Source organism: Cryptomeria japonica, chromosome 10 (assembly GCF_030272615.1).
Source record: "Cryptomeria japonica chromosome 10, Sugi_1.0, whole genome shotgun sequence".
NCBI classification, from domain to species: Eukaryota; Viridiplantae; Streptophyta; class Pinopsida; order Cupressales; family Cupressaceae; genus Cryptomeria; species Cryptomeria japonica.
The window spans coordinates 573,119,168-573,141,315 of NC_081414.1; the positions used below are offsets into that span (position 1 = coordinate 573,119,168).

At 41.0% G+C, this 22,148-nt stretch overlaps 1 protein-coding gene across 1 annotated transcript in view; it reads right to left on the minus strand.

Moving 5' to 3' along the window:
- LOC131859374 (probable UDP-3-O-acylglucosamine N-acyltransferase 2, mitochondrial) overlaps positions 1–21,820 on the minus strand; it is a 51,036-nt gene extending 29,216 nt beyond the window's left edge. Inside the window, exons 1-5 of the mRNA XM_059213023.1 lie at positions 21,773–21,820; positions 21,615–21,679; positions 21,326–21,377; positions 21,123–21,193; positions 20,874–20,940 (exon numbers count right to left, since the gene is read on the minus strand). Of these exons, the coding sequence (XP_059069006.1) occupies positions 20,874–20,940; positions 21,123–21,193; positions 21,326–21,377; positions 21,615–21,679; positions 21,773–21,790 (273 nt within the window). The 5' untranslated portion in view covers positions 21,791–21,820. The remainder of the gene's footprint in view (positions 1–20,873; positions 20,941–21,122; positions 21,194–21,325; positions 21,378–21,614; positions 21,680–21,772) is intronic.
- Between the last annotated feature and the right edge of the window lie 328 nt (positions 21,821–22,148).

Below are 22,148 nucleotides of genomic sequence, written 5' to 3' on the forward strand. Positions count from 1 at the left end.
CAATTTGTTTATTTTTCGTTGCATTTAGATGGATTAGAAATGATTCCTAGGTAGTCTAAATCCTTTCTAAGTTATTTGCACAAGATTTAACACTAGATTTGACAAGTTTTGTTGAATTTTTCATAATTTTTTTGAAGAATCTAGTTTTCAAAAAAAATTCAAACCCTAATATTTTTAATTTTTTAAACTTTGAATGATGTCTAAATTTATTTAAACTAATGTAGATAGTTTTCTAAATTGTTTCACTAACATGTTGATTTTTTTTTTCACTTTGTATGTGTAGGTTAAGCAAGCATTAATCATGGCAAGGGAGCAATGACCACTAGATCCATGCCCATCTGGATATATAGGCACCCGTCCTAGAGGTGCTAGAGATGGGGCATGGAGGTATGCCTATGAGGGACCCGATCCTGGGTCAGTTATATGCATAAAGTGTGAGAAAATACTTCATGGAGGCATCAACCGCCTCAAATACCACCTTGCAGGAATAGACAGGCATGATGCTAGAGCATGCCCTGGGACCAATGAAGAAATAAAAAGACAAATGAATGCCCTACTTGCAGCTGGGGAAGAGAAGAAATTGCAAAGGGAGAGGGCAAAGCTAGCCATGAGATCAGCCATAGCTGAATCTCAAGGTGTTTCTGTTGACATTTAAGAGGAACAAGAAGCACTTGAGGGCATAGTGGGCTTTCGGTGTAGCCCACGTATCCACAAACCCACCACCACCTCGCCCATCACTTATGCTTCCTCTAGTAGAGTACATGGCACTGTTCCACTTCCATCATCACGATCAGGGTCCATAGGTGATTATTTTGTGCCTAGGAACACACCTGGAGCACAACCATCATTAGAGGCCACTGGATGGAATAAGGAGGTACATGAGAAAACCGACATTGCAGCAGCTGATTTTTGGTACTTCAACAACATCCCATTCAATGTGGCAGACAATCCTTATTGGCTGAATTTGGTGACTGCTATGACAGTTTCAGGAAAGGGGTACAAGGCTCCTTCTCGCAAGGATTTGAGTGGGAGGTTAGTAAATTACTACATAGTCCACTTGATTTCATTTTTTATTATTTTTTAGATTTCTTGTTTATTAAATCAAAATTGTGTACTAAGACCTAATTTCACTTTGCTCTTATAGGTTGCTCACAAATACAGTTGCTAGGGCAAGAGAAGTGATGGAGGATCACAAAATTGAATGGGCAAATTATGGCTGCACCATTCTTTCTGATGGGTGGACAGATGGCAAGAACCACTCCATCATCAATTTTTTGATTGCTTGCAAGGACAATGTAGTGTTCTTGAAATTTGTTGATGCCTCCAACAAGGTGAAAAATGCAGAAACATTGGCTGGAATGTTGGAGCATGTCGTCATCGAGGTGGGGGTAGAGAATGTGGTGCAAATCATTACAGATAATGCAGCAGCATATAGAATCCTTTTAAATTATCACCTTTAGGCATTAACAATATTTTCATTTGTTGTGGCTTTGTTTTACTTGGTTGCATATTTCTTAAGAATAAATTCTTCTTTTGCAGGAAGAATCCTCCAAGAGAGGCACCCCACTCTTTTTTGGACACCTTGTGCAGCACATGTCCTTGACCTTCTCTTGGAGGACATAGGAAAACTTGAGTAGGTGACTCCAGTTGTGGAAGATGCAAGGAGGATCACCAAATATATTTACAATCACCCTTGGATCCTAAATTTGATGAGACAGCACACCCAAGGGAAAGATTTGGTGAGAGTTGGTGTCACAAGGTTTGCAACGATTTTCTTGACGTTGCAAAGCCTTCTTGCTGCATTGACTTCTTTGAAACAAATGTTTGTGAGTGGAGAATGGCTTAACTCACCTTATTCAAAGAAGCCTGAAGGAGAGGCTGTCGCATGCATAGTCTTCGACAGTCAATTTGCGCAAAGCGCTGCAAAGATTGTGAAGGTTGTTATGTCAAAACTTTAATTTTTAAATTTCAATTATTCTTGATTCAAGTCTCTCATTACTAATTTGTAACTTCATTATTTAATCTTTTTGCAATTTGTATTTTTCAATTGTAGGTGTCAAAGCCCTTGGTTCGAGTTCTTTGCTTGGTGGATGGGGATAAAACCCCAATGGGATATCTTTATGAGGCCATGGATAGGGCCAAGGAGTCTATCAAAAATTACTACAAGGGGGATAGACTCACATTTGATCCCATTTGGGAAATTGTTGATAGGAGGTGGAACAATCAGCTCCACCAACCCATTCATGTAGCAAGGTACTTCCTCAACCCTCGTTTTAGGTTCGGGGGTTCTTCCTCAAATCCGAATGGAGAGGTCATGGAGGGCCTCAATACATGCATTGAGAGGATGGTACCCGATGTTGAGGAGAGAGACCTCATAGTGAGTGAGCTCCAAAATTATGAGGAAGGAAGGGGTAAGCTATTCTCTTCAGAGCTGGCTAGGAGAGGAAGAACCACTCAAACCCCAGGTATAACATTTGCCATTTCAATTTTGGGATCTAAAATGATTGATAAATTATGTTTTCTGTTTTCTCTTTTCTTTCTAACTTTTCCATTTTATTTATTTTGCAGGTGCTTGGTGGCAAAATTGGGCTGGAAACACCCCACATCTCAAAAAATTTGCCCTCAAAGTCTTAGGTCAGCCTTGCAGCTCATCCAATTGTGAGCGCAACTGGAGCTTGTTTGAAGCAATCCACACGAAGAAGAGGAGCAAGTTAGCGCAAAAACGTCTCAATGACCTTGTCTTCGTGCAATATAATCTTCGATTGCGCATCAGGAAGGTAGAGGAACTAGAAGGTGGTCCAATTGACTTGGATGATATAGATCCTTACAGTGATGGGACATCACAGGAGCAGTCTCCATTGTTTTCCGACACTGACATCACTAATTTGGAGAGGCAGGCTATGGAGGAGGGGGTGGATTTAGTTTCACGCTGGATGACATTGAGGAGGAAGAGGATGAGGATGAGGATTCATTGTCAACACCAGAAGCAGGTGGAGACATAGCTTCATCCAGGATGGAGGGTGAGCTAGCCATACTGAGCGAGGAGGCACAGTCACGCCCACAACAAACTTATAGGACTAGACCCTCTAGTTCTACCTCTCCCCAAGTTTTTGCTAGAGCTGGGAAGAGGAAGTTGTAATTGTAATTTGTAATGATGTATTTACTTTTGGTTTTACAAAAACTATTTACTATATTGCTTTCAGGCTTCCAGCCATCAGTATTCCTCATGAGGATGCGATTTTGTAGACACTTTGCATTTAAATATATCTAGAATCAACTTGTTTCTTTTGTGTTATCATTTATTGACTCATTGGATGCATCTTCTCATTAAGTTTTGCAAAAGAAATGCATTTTTTATTAAATTTAAGTGTGTTTTTTACTTGCCGATTTTTCCGTCGAGTTTTTCCCAAGTTTTTTTCCTAGGGGCTTGGCAAGTTGAGCCGAGTCGTGAGTAATCCAACTATGGTTTAGGTGTTGTTCCTGCTTTCTTAGATTAGTTTGCATTTGTTTGCTTCTTTGTCTTTGCTTTTGCTTGCTTTCGTTTGCTTTAGGTTAGTTTTTGAATAAAGAGGATTCCCATTAGCGAAAGGTTGATGTTGCTTACACGCACACTCTAGATTGACCCTGCTAAGTTATGTTTGGGGTATTCCTTTGGTAAATATTTGTGGAGAACTTTTGAATCTTAGATTAATTGTTTCTAAAGTATCTCAAAGTTAGGATTAGTAATTGACTAGAAAGGGAATCATCTATTGTATCTTGACACTGAATCTTTCAATTATATCATACACACTTAATCAATTCTCTGAGTCATTTTGGTTTCCTAGGTGAAGTCATGGCAAGAAAACATAAAGCAAATCATCAAAAGTCTTACTTCAGCGCCACTATAATGCTCAAACCCATTGTGAGCTTCATTGCTTACTGTTGTGACGTTTTCACACATCGCCCCATTGCAAATGGGGACCCATGTTTTTGCTCGTTTTGCTCGTTTTCGCTTTGCTTTTTAGGGTTTTGGTTTAGTTTGTCAGTTGTCTGGATTAGGGTCAAGCCTTAGGGTTTTTTCATTTTGACGTTTTCAGGCCAGAATCCAGTCAGTCTTGAGAGCTTTTTAAGCTTCCTTTTGTAGGATGCAATTTTGAATGGAATGAATTCGCCAGAATGGTCTATTTTCAATTGGAATTTTGAGTGCAAAGTCTTAATTTGTCTAAGTGTTGAAGATGAAAATGTGAATTTTATTCAATTGAGTAATTTTGACCTAAATTTTGAGTTTTTTGATATTTGATCCTGGGCATTGGAAATGATTTGTTTTTGCCTCCAGAAGTGATTAAATTTGTGAAATCATGATATTTTGGCCTGTAGGAGCAAAATCGCTCCTGTCCCTCAGTGAAGGACCGGAGCTCGTTTTCAAAAATCTTACTGTCCCTGCAGGGTCAAGATGATTTTTCGGATGGAAATGGTAAAGAAAGGCGTGATCTTTCCGTTGAATATAAATTGAAGAATTTCACGAACACAGAAATGCCTCAGGAAGCAAAATCGCTCCTGTCCCTCAATGAAGGACCGGAGCTTAAAATCAAACATCACCTCGTCCTTGTAGGATTTTAACAACTTGACGATTTGGAGAGATCCAAGGGAGTGCATTTTACCAGATGAATATAATTTGAAGGCCAAACATGAAGAAAAGTGGACTAGAATGCCAAGATCGCTCCTGTCCCTCAGTCAGGGACCAGGGCGAAATCCATTGTAGCTCCCGTCCCTCTCCCAGGGACCAGAGCGAAATTCTTCATAAGGCATGTCTCAGGCAAAGATCAAGCAAGTTTTTATGTTTGAAGGCAAGAAAGGAGGTAAATTGAACTCGTTGAAGACAAATTGAAGATTACCAAACATCTACAAGGGACCCAAATGCCCAAGTTCACTCCTGTCCCTCAGTCAGGGACCAGAGCGATTTTTACCTTAGACAAATTTCTTGCCAAGTTTGAATGATTTCCAAGCCAAAGGTGAATAAAGCAGAGCATTACAAGACCATTGAAGATAATTTTTGAAGTTAGCAAAGTGAGATGGAGCCTACAAGAGCAAGATCGCTCCTGTCCCTCAGTCAGGGACCAGGGCGATATGATGGTTATATTGCCTTTCCTCCAAGTTCAAGACACTCCAAGACGAAGTACAAGGTGGTGAGGACGTTTTAAGGCATCTCAATGAAGAACGAAGTATCCAAGGTCGCCAATGTTGAAGGAATTACACCAAGACACCCAGTTCGCTCCTGTCCCTCAGGCAGGGACCAGAGCGAAAGTATTCAAATGAGGCTAAATTTGGGTTGCTATTCACATTTTGAATGTTTGAAAGAAAGTAAAGGATATTGTTTTGCACTTTGAAGATAATTGCAAGTTAAGATGATGGAAAATTTTCATTATATACCCAAGTTCGCTCCTGTCCCTCAGGCAGGGACCAGAGCGAAATCTTCATGAAAGCTTAGATTTTGAATGTTGATCACGTTTCAAGTGTCCAAAGGGGACCAAGGGACTTCATTTTACACGATGAAAGCAATGGCAAGTTGATGAAAGCAAGCATGAGCCCAGGACATTGAAGTTCGCTCCTGTCCCTCAGTCAGGGACCAGGGCGATATCCACCATATTTGCCAATTCATTCAAAATTCATGCCAAGTCAAGATTGTACATGGTTGCACAGGGTCTAAGGCGTCTTAAGATGATGATATGCAAAGGTTTCAAACGTCAAAAGACTATCAATTTGAACAAGGAAGCTATATCGCTCCTGTCCCTCATCAAGGGACCAGGGCGATTTTCATTAAATCATTCGTTTTCCTTCAAGATCACGTCAGAGTCAAGGTTCGCAAGATCAAGGATATCATTTGCAAGGTGATGAACAAGGAGTAAAGCTTGAGAGATAGCAAATGTTGGCCAGAGCATGAAGTTCGCTCCTATCCCTCACCAAGGGACCAGGGCGATATCCACCTTAGAAGGCATTCATCCACCAAATCAAGACGATCAAGCTCGAGTTTTTTTGGCAAACATGCCAGTCTCAACGTGAGGATGGAGGTTTTGAACATAAAAGGCAAGAGAATCAAGACTAAACATCAAATTCGCTCCTGTCCCTTAGTCAAGGACCAGAGCGATAGGTTTGTGTCCTTACCTCTTCCAAATTTGGCGCTAAAACATTCTTTAGATTTTATTAAATGCTAGGAAAAAATCGATAAATTTGAAATCCAATTAAAGTTAGCATTTAACATTAGCGCATGGGTCTTTATTAATTAATTTTTGCCTTTTAAAAATCGAGTTTATTTAAAATTATAGGCATTAAATTAATTAATTATAAATAAAATGGGGCGCTTGATTTAAAATTTGTTTCATTTTGCAAAGGTCGGCCTTTAAGTTTATTTTAAATTTGCCTTATTCACCAAAGTCGGCCTAGGGTCAATGTGAAGGTGAGCGCCTATAAAGGAGGAGTAGTTTATTTCATTTTCACATCATCATTTATCATCTTTTCATATGCGATTTGGAGTATACAAAGGAAGTGCGAAATTACCATTCAAGAGGAGGTGCGAATTGTGTTCAAGGTGCGAGTCTTATCAATAGGAAGGCACAAGCATTATCAAAGGAGTTCGAGTTTCAAGTTAGGCGAACTTGCCAAGGACATTGAAGAACACATCAAAGACTCCAAGGGTGGCGAATTGATAAAGAGGATGTTCCTTATCCTTGAAGATCACGTTGAAGGCTTCTAACGTTAATTTTGCCTAGGCAAATTCCTCATTTTGCATTCTAGTGTTAGCTCTCAAGAGAGGTATGGCGATATGGATTTATTGTTTTGATTTTGAACGTTGATCGTCATAGCTTAAATTTTGAATTTTGAAATTTTGAATTCCAGTAGCCCAATCGTTTTTTAGGAAATGATAATTCAAGGACTTATCATGAGGTTTCCTAAAATTAATTTAATCTATGCTATTCATTGCAAAATCATGTTACTAATTTTGAAATGTTGTGTAGGCATCAAATGGAGATCTCATCAAGGAAAATCAAGTCGGATCAAGGACGGTCTTCGCCGGGACGATCAAGCAAAGACAGGGGCGACCTCTTCCAATCCAGCGTTCCAAGGCGAGGTACATCAATCATCCTACACATCAAGGACAAAAGGAGTTAGAACAAGAGTTAATTAAAGATAGCCTCTCAACGACATCAAATTGAATATCTAGCAAGCTACAAGTGTCAGATAAGGTGGCATCCCAGTCATCACTCCTCCAGTCAGTGTGGTCCACCTCAGCATGTCCAGATTCAATGTACCTAACTCATGGAAGGTGGCACAAACTCCGATGTACCTACCCCGGCTATCCATTGGTCGATTTTTCTAGAGAGGACATGTGTCCAAGCAATACAATTTTATCATTGGTCAAGCATTAAATGTTATGTAATGGTTGTAACAAACCCTAATTAGGGTTTTCATTGTTGAATCTTGGCCATTGATCTTGAATTGATCTAAGCCATCAAATTGTATTGTGGGCACTATATAAGCCCTGACATTTCATTTTGTAAAATTATTAGAGAGAGTTGTAAATAATAGAAAGCAGTTAGTAGATAGAGAGTAGTTAGAAATTGATAGAATAGTAATTAGAGTAGAATAGGAGGACAAGGCAAGACATTGTTGCCATTGATTGTAAACAAACTCCATTTTCATTGAAGTAATGGTGAAGTGTGTCGTTTCTTGCAATTTGCATGGTTTCTTGTTGAGTCTTCAATCCTAGATGGTAGATGATTAGATGAATGGAGGAAATGCGATTGATTAATGGTGGAATTCGTATATCCATACTACTAGCAGTTTGTTGATTGCAGACTTGCCTTGTGTAGTCAACTGGAATCATTCAGCTTAAGCTCAATTTCAATTTGTCGCTTCTTCATTGATATGCATCAACTTGATGGTGTCTATGCCTGCGGTGATGATTTGAACATCATAAAGCTTCCCTTAGAAGATCGCACTAGCCTTGTGGAGATGGTCCATTGATGTCAAAACAAGACCTAGTTAGAGTTTCATCAAAAATCAAATCATTGCTCCTACATTCTTAGTATTAGGATTAGATCTTCTCTTCGCCCTCATCCTTTTTCCATTTTTTCAAATCTAAGCCAGTAAGAGTCTGTGTTCCAGCAAAGCAGATCGGAAGTTCAATCATCAGATGTAAGTCCCCTTGTGATTCCAGCAAATCACATCATACCACTGGAGCTTATCCACACGTAGAGACCCTACATACAAGAACCTTGAAGTCATCCTGATTGATCCTTTTTCGCGATATCTTCAGCAATCAGAGGCTTTATTCAAGAGAGGATAAGGTACCCTTGGGTATTTTATTCTGTGTTAGGCAGTGTACAAAATACACGTCAACACTTACAAGCCAAAGTGTGGAAATATGTGGAAAGAAAAGAATATCAAAAGGAAGAAAAAGAAAAATGAAGAAAATCAAAACACTTGGCTTTGGGTGGGCGGAAATCTCTATAGGTGTACCCCCAACAACGAAACATAAATCGCCGGAAGTAGAGCAATCTCCGTGAGATTATAGAAATAACCTCACCGGGGCTATGGACGTTCGCTGGAAGCGAAGCTATATCCAAGGATGCTTTTGGATTTAAGACAAAACAGTTAAAACTACATAACTTGCCTTGGTGGAACCAAAGAGTCATTATGGTCTTTTGAGATGGAAATGAACACATTTTGCACACTTGTAATTGAAGGATGAAAGATCTTGATACAGTTTAGGGTTTCTCTTCCTTTTTGAGTACCCTTCTTAACCAACGGGTAAGTTAGCTAGAATTAATCCTAGATTCTAGGCTTGAAACAAGTTTTATTTTAGCAATGTTCAGGAACATTTGTTCAGGTTGGCGCAAGATGTTGTCACCTTTTTCACACATCACCCCATTGCAAATGGGGACCCTTCTTGCTTTTTCTTTTTAGGGTTTTGTTAGAGTCTCGCAACCTTCTCAATGCCAATTTTATCAATTTTGAATGGTCTGAGTTTTGGAAATCATAAGTTAGTCTTTGCAAACCATGGTCAGAACAGAGTCTAGACGTCGTCAATGTGCCTAGAAAGTCTGAAGAATGAAGATTGCAATTGATTTGGGTCAATTTGGACAACTTTCTATTTTTGCAAAGTTTTGTTTTTTCGTATTTTTTAGGAAGTTTCGTTTTTGGCACTTTAAGCACGATCCCTGAAATGTCTATTTTTAGAAAGTTTTTCCTATTTTTTAGGGATGCTTTCTTTTTCTATTTTTGGAAAGGGATCCAGGGTTGGCACTATTGGCTCTAAGTTACATTGAAGATGATCAAGAATTCCACCCAAAATTTGAGTTTTGTCCTAAAAAAGCTAAGTTCCTAGGTTTTAAGGATCCACAGGAATTCGGTGGATAAGTGGAGCATGAATTTCAAATTTTAAGAAGATCTGAGTTGAAATGCATAAGTTATGGAGATTTCAAATCTGGTTATCATAGGGATCAACTCTCTCCAAGCCCGCCCAGCAAGGATGTTTACATGTTCAAGGGTTTCTTGATTTCCGCCCTCATGATGTAAGAAAGTGGAAGACATCTCATGAAGTCCACCCTCAATGGTGCATACCTTCTTCCAAGTCCGCCTACCCATGGTGCACAACTTTGATCAACTTTGCCATGTATGAGGTACAAAAGTTTGATAAAGTACACCCCCCTATAGGGAAGACACAAAGTGAAGTCCACCCCGAGATGGAGAAAGAGAACAAATGAAATCTGCTTTGGAAGGGACTTAGCTTGGTCATGGAAGCAAGGAGGTCCGCCCATGCTGTGGTGCACAAGTCCTATGAACTCCACCCTTGATTGGATGTGGTGAACAAGTCTCTTGAAGTCCGCTGTTAGCGGCATTATTGTACACAAACATAAGACTAGTTAATTATGTGTAATTGTTTTGGTTAGTTGGCAACCAAGGGGTGGTCGTTGCGGTGCGACGGTTGGCGCTAACACCCCCTCAGTATCTTTATATACTTCCGAATGTAACTTGTAACAGAAAAACGATTATGAAGGGAATAACATCTGATATATTGCATTTGATATCTATGGCATTATTATTCTGCGTTATCTGTGTACTTTAAGTTATTCACCCGAGAGGGCAAACATTTGGTGCCACTGCCTAGACGTACTCACGAATGGAAGACGCGGATGGTGCACGAACGCGATGGGCCTACCCGTCGATGAGATGAACCCAGAGGCCGACGACGCTCACACGAAAAAATCGGCGAAGGGGAAATTGAACACTGTAATAATCCCGGCACAATGTTGAGATAAATTGTAGCCGAAAGGAAAAATAATAAAAAGTTTGTTTTTTTTTGTGTACATGGCGTGTGCTTGCTATGTACGGAAGTGATTAATGCCCAACTTATTGAATAAAGATAGAAATAAAAAAGCAGAAATGAACGAGTGGGAGGCCGCACAGAGGGCCTTGATTCTGGAGCAGCAAGTAGAACGTAGACGGAGGCTGAGGCAACTTGCCTAAGGACGACCTGCCGAAGGGTGGCCCGAGGGGAACCAAGGAGGTGTCACAGAGGGTGCAGAAGCCAACGGAAATTTCTATGCGTCGCCAGAACACCGTAGGGTGCAGAGCCACGAAGAGTTTCTGGAGGAAACAAGGTTACAGAGAGATCTAATCGAAGAGACCCGGGATCAGTTCAGAAACTTATCCCTTACACCACAAAGTGAGGATCACCAAAGGGAGCCAGGAGTGGGCGCGGGTGACAACGAAGGGGAGGATAACCGTATGGTAGGTGCCACACTCGGCGAGCAAAACACCGTACCTCCAGTCACCCACGCAGGACACACCACCGGCACCGGAGGGATCGGAGGGAGCGGCACAGGGGCACAGACACAGCCACAGCCACCTCCAAGAAGACGACCCCATCGATGGGGAATAAAAAAAAAACTACCGAAGTTCAATGGCGACGGGAAGGAAGACCCAGTCCGCCATTGTCGAACATGCAAAACCATATGGTCAGCGAACGGTGTTACTGACCAAGACGAATGGGTAACACAATTCCCAACAACCTTGAGAGGAGTGGCCATAGACTGGTACTCAGATATGGACAAGGCCAAAGTCGACACATGGCCCGACCTGAAGGAGGAGTTTGGGATAGAGTTCCGCCTCCTGAGAGATGACAACGAAATAGTCACCGAGATCTATGGAACGAAGCAAAACAAGAACGAGACTGTCCGAGCCTATAGTCAGCGGCTGAAGGAACTATTGGGAAAAATGGAGAGTCAACCAGCAGATGGGTTGAAAAAGCGAGGTTCGTGGAGGGACTAAAGCATTCCCTCCGAAAGAAGATGAAAATCGTTCGACCTACATCGTACGAAGACGCATACAATAGAGCAATGGATCTCGAGAGCAAGACCAAGACATCGAAGAAAGAGAAGAAGGAGGATAGCTCGTCCGAGCAGGATGACTCGTCACAGGAAAGCAGCAGCGATAGCGAGGCTGGCAAACAGGTGCAAGCGCTCCAGAAAGACATGGAGCGAATGAGGGAGTTCAAAACTATGAAAAGCACTGGTTGAACTGAAGGGGACATATGGTGCGCTGAGTGCAAAGAGGAGGGGCATACAAAGGGTACTTGCCCGAAGAAAGCATTCTGCGAGATTTGCCAAGTGATGGGACACTCCATCAAGGAATGCCCATACAACATGAAAACCCGAAGTACGCAAATGAGCCAAGTGTTGTTCATGGAGCAGGCCACAACATCCGCACCAGCGGGTACGGCCCAGCAAACCAACACAACGACATCATCTGGAGGTTACCAGGACAACAGACGTGACGGCGGAAGGAATAGCAACAATAACAATAACGGAAGCCGTATCCAGTATGATGCCAAGGGCCGGCCAATTATCCAATGTAGGGCCTGTAATCAGTGGGGGCACTTCGCCCGTGATTGCACGAAGGAAGCCCCCCTCAGCACCTCTGTCAATGGTGTGGGCCAGGCGACCGTGAGGACGCAAATTGCCCACAGGCAGGGGTTAATCTCCTCAACATTGAGAAGGCTAAGAAGACTGATGAGAAAGAAGTACTGGCAATCACCCGTGCCCAGACGAAAAAAGCCACTTATCCCGACCCCTGTACAAAGAAGGAGAGATTACGGGAGGCAAAGGCCAATATTGAACGTGAGATGACAGTCGAACGACGGGACAACGAGGTGGTGAGTACATCATCCCGTACGGAAGCGGAAAATAACATCATTGGGCAAGTACTGCAGATGGAAGTACCTATAAGGACCTTCTAGAAACAATGCCACAATTAAGAACCGCCATTTTTAGTTCCATACAAACCACTACGCAGGCACCTTTGTGTGCCACATGGGAGGAAGTTCCGGTCAGCCCGTCGGCTGACCCAATGTTGTTGGCCTTAAATAGTGGTCGACATCCTGTTGTAGTAGAGATGGGAATTCTCGGGGCTATCCTCAAAGACACCATCATGGATGGAGGTTCGGGGGTGAATGTACTGCCAGAGGATACGTGGAAGAAGCTGGGGAAGCCAACACTATGGCCACACACGTTCAACTTGGTAGGTGCAGACCAGCACAGCATCAAGCCACTCGGCACCCTGATGGCCTAGCCGATTACCATCAGCACGCAACCTTTCATACTAGATTTTGTGGTAATCCCACTCAAGAAGAAGGGGTACGACGCCATCTTAGGCAGAGGGTGGCTGGTTACAGCAAAGGTGAACCACGACTGGAAAAAGAACACCCTTTCTATGGAAAAAGGGGGGCTGGAAGTACACCATTGATCTGAGGACCCAAGTTGTTGACGAGGAACAGGCATCATCTTCGGAATCGGAGGATGAAGGAAAAGGAGACCCAAGGGACGAAGGACGGGGGCTGCAGGGAGCCCAACGACGAAGGGATTCTCAAACTAGGAGAGTGCTCCGAGGATGAGACAGGGTCATTAAACGGGCTCTTCTACTGGTAGATGGAGGATTATGAAATGTTCCAGAGCTACAGGCTCGAAGTAGAGGAACCAGAGCAAGTAACAGAGGAGGTGTACCTGCTAGAATACAGAGAATATTGGAAGGGAGACGCCCCAAACCTCAGTGACGTAGATAATCCCAAGATCAATTGTGTCGGCAACGATTGGAACCCTGCGTGGAAGGCCGCAGCCTTCAAAATCTTTATTATTCTTCTTCTTCTTATGTACGGGAAGGAGACCGTGGTCCCTGTAGAATTTATGGTTCCATGTCTTGGGATGGCCACTGAAAATAGACTTGCCACCAACGGGTCCAAATTGAAACCCTACCACGCGAAGCACGCAGGGGACCCGAGAGGCTGGAAGGGCACCCGAGAGCCCGAAGGGGGACTCGAGAGGATGGAAGGGGACTCGAGAGGCTGGGCAGGTGACTTGAGAGGCACAAGACCACAGCGAGAGACCCTCGAGCGAGGCAAACCGAGAAAAGGCGATCCCAGAGGCACGAAACCCGAGCCGAATCTGGACAATTAAAAAAAAAAAACTCGTACACCAGGTGACCGTACGGCTTGTAAAAAAAAATTTTAAAAAGGCAAAGTGCACCGTACGGTGGGGCCATGCATCCACTGTGCGGTGGCACCACGGGGTCATCGTGCGGTGGCACCCCGGGTCCACCATGCGGTGGCTCCACGAGGTCACTGTGCGGTGGCATCGCAGGTGCACCGTGTGCCCACCATCCGATGGCACAGCGGGGTCACCGTGCGGTGGCTATTTTAACCCGCACAATCAAAGAGGCGAATAGAGGAAAATAAATAAAGAAGGGAAACAACGCGGAGGAAGGAGATTGCACACACCCCCACGCCAAGTACACCGCACAAACAAACACAGCTGTATGGTGGAGGGATATTGACCGCACGGGAGGTTGTCCGTACGCTAGAGGTGTGTCCGTACGGTAAGGAAGTTGTTGACCGTACGAGGAGGTTGTATGGCCAGGGTGCCATCGGGGACATTACAGAGGAACAACAACAAAAAAAAAAAAAAAACGACAATGACCAGATTGAAAAATTATTCGATGACATCTGGAGGGAGGACACTGAAAATATTAGAGTGGAGAAGAAGGGTTTTGACATCATAAAATATCACAGAAATGATGTGTGCCATGGACTTTCATATGGTTCTGAGGGTTGTAAATTGGTGCTGCCCCTCGACCCTGCTAGGGGCATTGCCCCCAGACCCCCAGTCTATTTTTGAGCTACAATACACTTGTTGGAGTTGGGCGAAGGGCATTAGAGATGTCACGGTAAGTGTCATGGTTGTCCATACTGTGAGAAGGAAGCCTAAAGCTAAGCATTGGTGAGGGAAGGCGTTGCGGGTCCGCGCAATTGTATGACAGCAAAGAGTTATTCAATTCAGCTAGCAGCCTTTGGGGAGTGTGATGGAGGATTTGAGGTGTCTCCTAGCCTTTGTGCCAAAGGGTTGTGGCCAGCTCCAGGTAGGAATGGTACGCTTGAGGAACTTGAAGTATGTCTCGGCTGGACATCAGGTTGCCTTGGTGGATGCAGAGAGGGCTCGGGAGGAGTTGACCACCAGGTTGGAGGCAGTACTAGCATGAGACATAGCCCAACGTACCCAAGAGTTGGATGCCGAGAGGGCAACACGGGTGGCTATCGAGGACAAATTGGCTAGGGAGACAGTATCATTTGAGTAGCAGTTGGTGGAGGCTGAGACTGAAAAGCATGTTTTGCAAACAAGTTTGGTTTAGGCACAGGAGGATTGTGATGTCAAAGGAAGCACTAATGGTGAAATCCGCACTTGAGCATCGGATGGTAGCAGAAAAGGGTTTTCAGGCGAGGACGCAGCAGGTGTATAAGTTCCGGGCTCGACTGGCGTCAGCAGTTCTGTTTCATGTCATCTCTATTTTGTATTAAGTCGTCCGGAGACGACTTCTTTTCATTTGGGGGGGATGATGTTAGCGGCATTATTGTACACAAACATAAGACTAGTTAATTATGTGTAATTGTTTTGGTTAGTTGGCAACCGAGGGGTGGTCGTTGCGGTGCGACAGTTGGCGCTCACACCCCCTCGGTATCTTTATATACTTCCGAATGTAACTTGTAACGGAAAAACAATTATGCAGGGAATAACATCTGATATATTGCGTCTGATATCTATGGCATTATTATTCTACGTTATCTGTGTACTTTAAGTTATTCACCTGAGAGGGCAAACATCCGCCATGTGGTAAGGGCAAAGACATGACTAAGTCTGCCTTGAAGAAGATTGAATATGGTGCAAAGGATTGATCGAGTCCGCCTAACACTAGTTTGCAAAGTGGAAGAGATTTCATAAAGTTCGCTTGCCCATGGTGCACAAGTTCCATGAAGTCTGCTTGCCTATGGTGCACAAGTTCCATGAAGTTCGCCCACATGTTAAACAAATTTCAAGTAAGATGTGCAAAGGTTTGATAATGTCCGCCTAGCAATAGTAGAAGGCTTTGAAGAAAAGTCAAGACTCTTGCCAAGTCTCTAGATGGAGAAGAGGTTCTTCCAAGTCTGCCCTCATTGCTTGATAAGATGGAAAACATTTCATGAAGTCTGCCCCTAGAAGAAGAAAAAAAATTGCTAAAGGGGAATGAAGGAGATGAAGTCCGCAATGTAGATGGAGAAGAAATTCTTCCAAGTCCGCCCTGCCTTGAAAATCTGATCAGCAAGCAAGGAAATTATTTGACCAATTCCACTATGGTGAAGGAAAGAAAGTTTCAAAATTCGAGCTAGGGGAGAGAAGAAAGTTTTAGAAAGTTTCAGAACTTGGAAGAAAAAAGAAAGATGGAGTCCAATTCATGAACTCAACCTGAAAATAGAAACTTTCTCAAGGAACTAAACTCAAACTAGAAACAAAATCAAAACTTTCCCAAGCGACTGAGTTCAACTGAAATCACAATAGAAACTTTCTCAAGAAACTAAACTTAAACTAGAAACAAAATCAGAACTTTCCCAAGCGACTAAGTTCAACTGAAATCAAAATAGAAACTTTCTTAAGAGACTAAACTCAACAAAGAAACAAGACATGTCTAGGTTCATTGAATCGAAGAAAAATATAAACAAATCTAGTTCGAATTTGGAAGGTCTGACTGGGTTTCTAATTGCAAAGTTCGAACTCTTTAAGAATGAAGCAATCATTCATTTCTCTCATTCAGACACTTGAAGAAAGATTATTTCAGCTTTTCTAAAGCATTTTCAAAGCCTCAAGAATAGTTCGAAAAATTTCTAAGGCATTGAGGAGAAGACAAACAAGGGTTTTCATCCATTTCTCAAGGTGACAGGCCTATTCTACTTTGTTTCCTTACCTTTTGATGAAGATTCAAGGCATGTTCGGTGATTTTCAATTTACTTTTCAAAATTTTCGAGGAGATTTTCAGGGAGTTTGTCTGATTTTCACATATTTCCAAAATTTGAATCTGATTTCAACATTTATTTCACAGATTTTGGGACTAAGTTATTCATTTTCAGATTAATCAAAAACAAATTCCACTCCCAAACCTTCAAATCAAATTCAGTTTTCTAGGGTTTCTAAAATTTCAAAGTGTTCGCACCTTGTTAAAGGCTAAAAGTTTTGAGGAATTTGAAAATCAGAGCACACTCTGCCATCAGTCCTTCAAAATTTGCACTCAAAGTTAGAATCTTAACTTAATTTCTTTTTGGTTTTGCAGATCATAAATGACAGCTGAGGCAAGATCATCACAAAAAACACAAATGGAGTTTCAAGCCAAATTCAAAATTGAAGACAAGTCCACGAGCAAGGTTCGTCCAAGCATAGAGATGGCCAAAATCTGGCTAAGTATGAGAAATACTTCACAAAGGGATTCTTCCCCAAATTCGAGGCACTTGAAAGAATCTCAAGGCATCAAGAAAGAAAAGTCCTCGGACTTGATGAAAAGAATTTCAGACTTCTTGAGGAATTTCATCCATAATACCAGACCTATGGAAGCAATCAGGACATCTTCTTTAAGGATTTCATCTCCTGAAGAATTAAAGACAAGCTCCCAATTAGAATCAGATGGTGACAAGAAGAACAAATTCCCATACTTGGACAATTTCTTGACACAAATTGGAGAATTCAGGGAAGACATCCAACACGCTGAGGTGGTGCCTCGTCATCTTCCAACCAATCAGATTGTTCCAAGTCAACATGTCCAAGTTCAATAAACCTGACTTATCCACAAAAGCTTCTAGAGGGCACACTTTACAATGCAACAACCTTCTGTTTTCATTGTTGGTTCATATTTAGCAAGAAGGACAAGTGTCCCCAAATGTGATTTTCTCATTGGTCGAGGGGTAGTTAGTTGTAACAAAACCTAATTAGGGTTTTGATCTTTCAGCCTGGGCCCTTGATCACTGTTCAATCTCGATCATTCAAAACTTTTATGTCCCTATATAAGGTTTCCTCCTCTCATTCGGAGAGTGTGAATTTTTTGAAATATTGTTGTGAGAGGTCATTTTGGATAATACATTGCTTGTGTGCTTCTAGGCCTTGTAATCTCTTTTATCTGAATGATTAGCAAGGTTTTCAATTTCTTCAACACAATAGTTTAGATTTTATTTCATTTATGTTAGATGAATGCAAGATTTGATGAGTGTTGATTTATGGTGTATCTCCGCTCATACTTTTGATGAACAAATGATTTTTGTTCATTGTGTAAAGTTTGTCTGAGCTTTCCTTTGTGTATGATTAACTTCCAATCATAAGCACATCCCTTGAAGATTGCATCCGCTTTGTGTAGTTGTCCTATGCGAGGTGAAGCAAAGTGTGATTATTGAGTTCACCTAGTCAATACCGTCTCTTTAATTTCTAGGAATAGATTAGAACTTCTAAACCCTTGTCTCCTTTTCAGTTTTTCCACGATCCAAGTCCCAAATGATAGAGCTTCATTGTCTAAACTTTCATTGTGAATTGAACGAGCCAAGTGTAAGTCCCTTTGTGTATTACCAACATATCACAACACCCATTGAGCTTATCCACACATCAAGACCTGACAAAAGAAACCTTGGAATCACCATATGATCTTCTCGCAATCTTAGCATAAGTGGTGATTTTTCACAAGAGGATAGAGAGTATCTGGTCATTTTATTCTAACTTTGGTGAATGATAAAACACATGCCAATAGGTGGGATGGTTTCAAGCGGACCTATCACGCTTCTTCTCCCATACCCTAAAAATGTTTGAATAGTAAGAAGTAATATAGATATTGTATGTGTTGATTTAAAGATGAATATATATGAAAGATCCCTGATGGATCCCCTTGCTGATCTGCTGTAGTTTTTAAATTAATAAACTATATTTTCTTGTGTTTCCTTCGATGATTTTAGAGAATAGACAGAAGTTGCATAAGGTTTGTTTATTTTTGTGTTTTTGATAGTTTTTCAGCAAGTAATAATTGAAAAACAAGTACATGAAAACAGTACTGAAAATAAATGTTCATACACAGCCAAATCAGAATCGTACCAAGCAGATTTCTGATTATTAAATCAAATAATTATCCAGATAGTGATTCCAAACAATTCCAGGAAGATTACAATAACAATGAGTCCAACCTGAATGAAGAGTGAATACTGTAATCAAGAAGGAGGCTGCAGCAAAGATCCAAAGCTCTTACATAGCTTCACATGGGAAGAGAAATGGCTGCAAAGTACAGCCATAAGGCTGTTAGGTGATGCCAAGCTGAAAACCCCAATCCCCACGCTGAACCCTAACTCTATTCACTGAATCCTCCAGAAAAGATGTTGTACCAACTCTAAGGCACTGAAAACTGAATGCAAGAACCAAATAACCACTGTGTTGGGGCTACGTCCCAGACAGGCAAGACCCTGGGGTTTCCGTCCCAGATGCTGAATTGCTCTCCAAAGCAAATTCTCCAAATCAAAGATGAAATGTGTAAAAGATGGATGATAATTAGGTTACCATCTCCTTATAACTCCTCCCCTCTAGCTCGAACCCTAAAAGTGTATGAAAAGTGCGCTTAGGCTTATAAAGTCTTATTTCTCATTTTTAGTCGCCAAGTATAGACAAAACGCCACTTTTTTAATATAAAAGAATTTCGTTCATCAAAAGGGTCCCTGACAAATGGGAAACATTTAGAAAAGTTCAAGACCTTTCCAACGAGCTATAACACATGGGCATATGCATCCAGACGAAGCCAAAAACCCCTTATTACTCCAAAATGGCTATAAACATAGCCTTATTTAATTAACTAAACGCTAACTTAGGAAATATTTAGATATATTAAAAATATAACCCAAATAGCTGCAGAAGGCTCAAATGACTCCAAAAGCCTGAAACGGAACCTGCCACTTGTCTGTGACTGAAGTCAGAAATCATGGATCCACTGGCAATCTTATCCATAAAATCTAGGGATGCTCCTAGAAACTAGGAAACATACCCACATCTTCTAAAACTAAAACCAAGGAATAGTCTCGTGGAAACCCAACCCTGGATACTGTCATAACCTCCCAAATAGTAGGAATAGCCTCCACAAATGTAGGAACTGCCTCCTAAAATTAAGGAACTGCTCCAAACTGGTCTACTACTGCCAGAAAACCAAATCCCAAACACTAAATATCCTCACTGAGTCTCTATCCACCACTGTCAGCCTACAAGACCCCATAATAAGCTGACTCACATGTCTCTGCTAGACAGAGCTAAAGAGGGGACATGACAATATATTATTATCTAAGCCTAAAAATGGGAGAGATATATGTGTATGGGAATCCTTGGTCATGGTTGCAGGATCCAAATCCAGGCCCTTATTGTTTAATGAAGATATTTGACTTGATAAGGAAGCTAATCTTAACCCTAATTTGCTGCAATTGTGGTTCTAGGGCATAATCTAAGGTAAATCTGAAAGGGGACATTACATTTCAAACCAATGATCATTTTGTAAAGATCACTTCACATGTAGCAGCAGCATTTCAAATTTATTTGCAATCTTTCTAAGTATGAGGAATTAACAGTTTTGAAGGGTTTCAGCAGATTCTGAAGGGCAAATAAAAAAGTCAGGTCAAAAGTATTGCAAGCACATGCTGTAGATGGTAAAATAAAAACGCTAGTTATCAGTCATGCACCCAACAACAAAGGAAAACACAAATTTTACACTCAATACCTGCAGATTATGGCAGAGGCACACACAAGAAATATAAAGAACAGAATCAAAATTTTAGCTATCATCAAGAGCCAAATAGCCGATGCATTATTTTTTGCCATCAAGCATTCAAAGAAACAAGTTATTCTGAGAAGGCTGTTTTTAGATGACCTTCTAGAAGGTCTATTGTTAGTTTGTAGTTATCCTTATCAATAATCTAACTGATGATTGCCTAAGTTAGGATTAGTATTAGTGGGCTGAATTTTGTACTGAAGGTTTCTTTTAATGCAAGCAACATTTATAGTTGAAGAGCTTCAGATAGATTTTTCGTTTTCTCATTCAAATGTTTAGATAACATCATAAATTAGTGATCTATGCACTTAGTTTAGGAGTCATATTCAATAGAATTTAGTATGTCTATCTTGCTTATAAAGTTGGGATGTTATGTGTTAATCTACTTTTATGAGTTGAATACCACTTAACATTTACTGAAAGCTTTGCATTGCAATAGATGTTAGGTTGCTCAATGTAGCTTTGAATGCAACTACTGTATTCAGAACATTTTGTGTTGAGGTAAGTTAAATTGTTTTTTGAAAGTTTGCAAGCTTTGTATTGCAAATTACTCGAAGTTAGAGATTGCTATACATAGCATTGTATTCTGTTTTTGTCATCATATGTAAAAGTGGATTAAAACAAGTAACTTGCATCTTTTTTGTTCATTCAGGCAAATATCTCTGCGAATACAACCCCAAGAATATCATACTCAGTATCAAACTACTAACCTTGGAAGCAACAGAAACATGATCTTTAATTCCCGATCTTCCTCCCATAACAACATAATCACCCAATCTGCAAACTCCTAACAAGCAAAAAGTGGATATCGATGACAAGTTGCACTCAAAAATTTGCACGTCATACAATTTGTGGATTTTTCAGAAGAGTCAAGATTTGCAAATAGAAAGAGTTCAAACTTGCTCTTAAATTGCAAGAGCGAAAAGAAATATCAAACGCAATTGAGAAAAGTTGCATACGTTGCAGAGCCTGCAATACCAGCTTGCCCACAAATCATGCAACACTGCCCAATGACCACATTGTGTCCAATCTGCAAGTCCAACAGGCTACCATTCAGAACATTGGTACAGAAGCATTCTAAGCAACCGTCATCCAACATAAAACAGACTTCACAAAAATAAAGAACCTCCTTATTAGAATCTCAACATTCAAAACAATGTACCTGAACTAGATTATCAATCTTTGTGTGATCACCTATTGTTGTATCTCGCCAGCTGCATCCAGTGATATAATCAGCAATTCCATGTTCTTCTGTTACTACAATTTTCTCATAAGCACATTTATAACACAAACATGTGAAATATCTCATTGCATTCAATATTAGTGATAGAATTGATTAAAGTAATGTATTACTAATAGATAAAAATTTCAATCACAAGTCCATCCTGCCCAGAAAGGAGGTAGGTAGGAAACATTACATCGACTGAACTGAGAGATTAGAAGCACTTCACCTGCCTCTGTCAACACACGTATTGGCTCCTATTTCCACATGGTTTCCAATTTTAGCATACAATAACTGTATTAAATAGCCCAAATATTGTCAAAAATCATAGCAAATAAGAGATGGAATGAACATTTTCTGCAATGTATCAAGTCAAATATATCTAACCTGGGGTTTCTTCACCATTACACCCTGTTGATCCACAAAATGACCAAATCCTGTTCATCAATATACGCCACATAAATTTTAATGTCTTTTATGCTCTAAAGACATAAATAAAATCAAAATACCCTACAATTAAAACACAGCACCGTCCAAGTTTGATGGAATCAACTCCAGTTAGCTATTATAATCTAATTTTTCTTGGGTTCATGCACTAAGCAACAATATGTGAGTAATTCTCTGATAAGGACTTGAAATAAGATGCCCACAATCATCCAACTTGTTTCAAATACCAGGAAGGCCTCCAGCACAAGGCAAGTTCTTATCAGATTTACAGTTCAAAAATAGTACTTAAGTTTCCTAGTTTTGTTTGATAACTAGC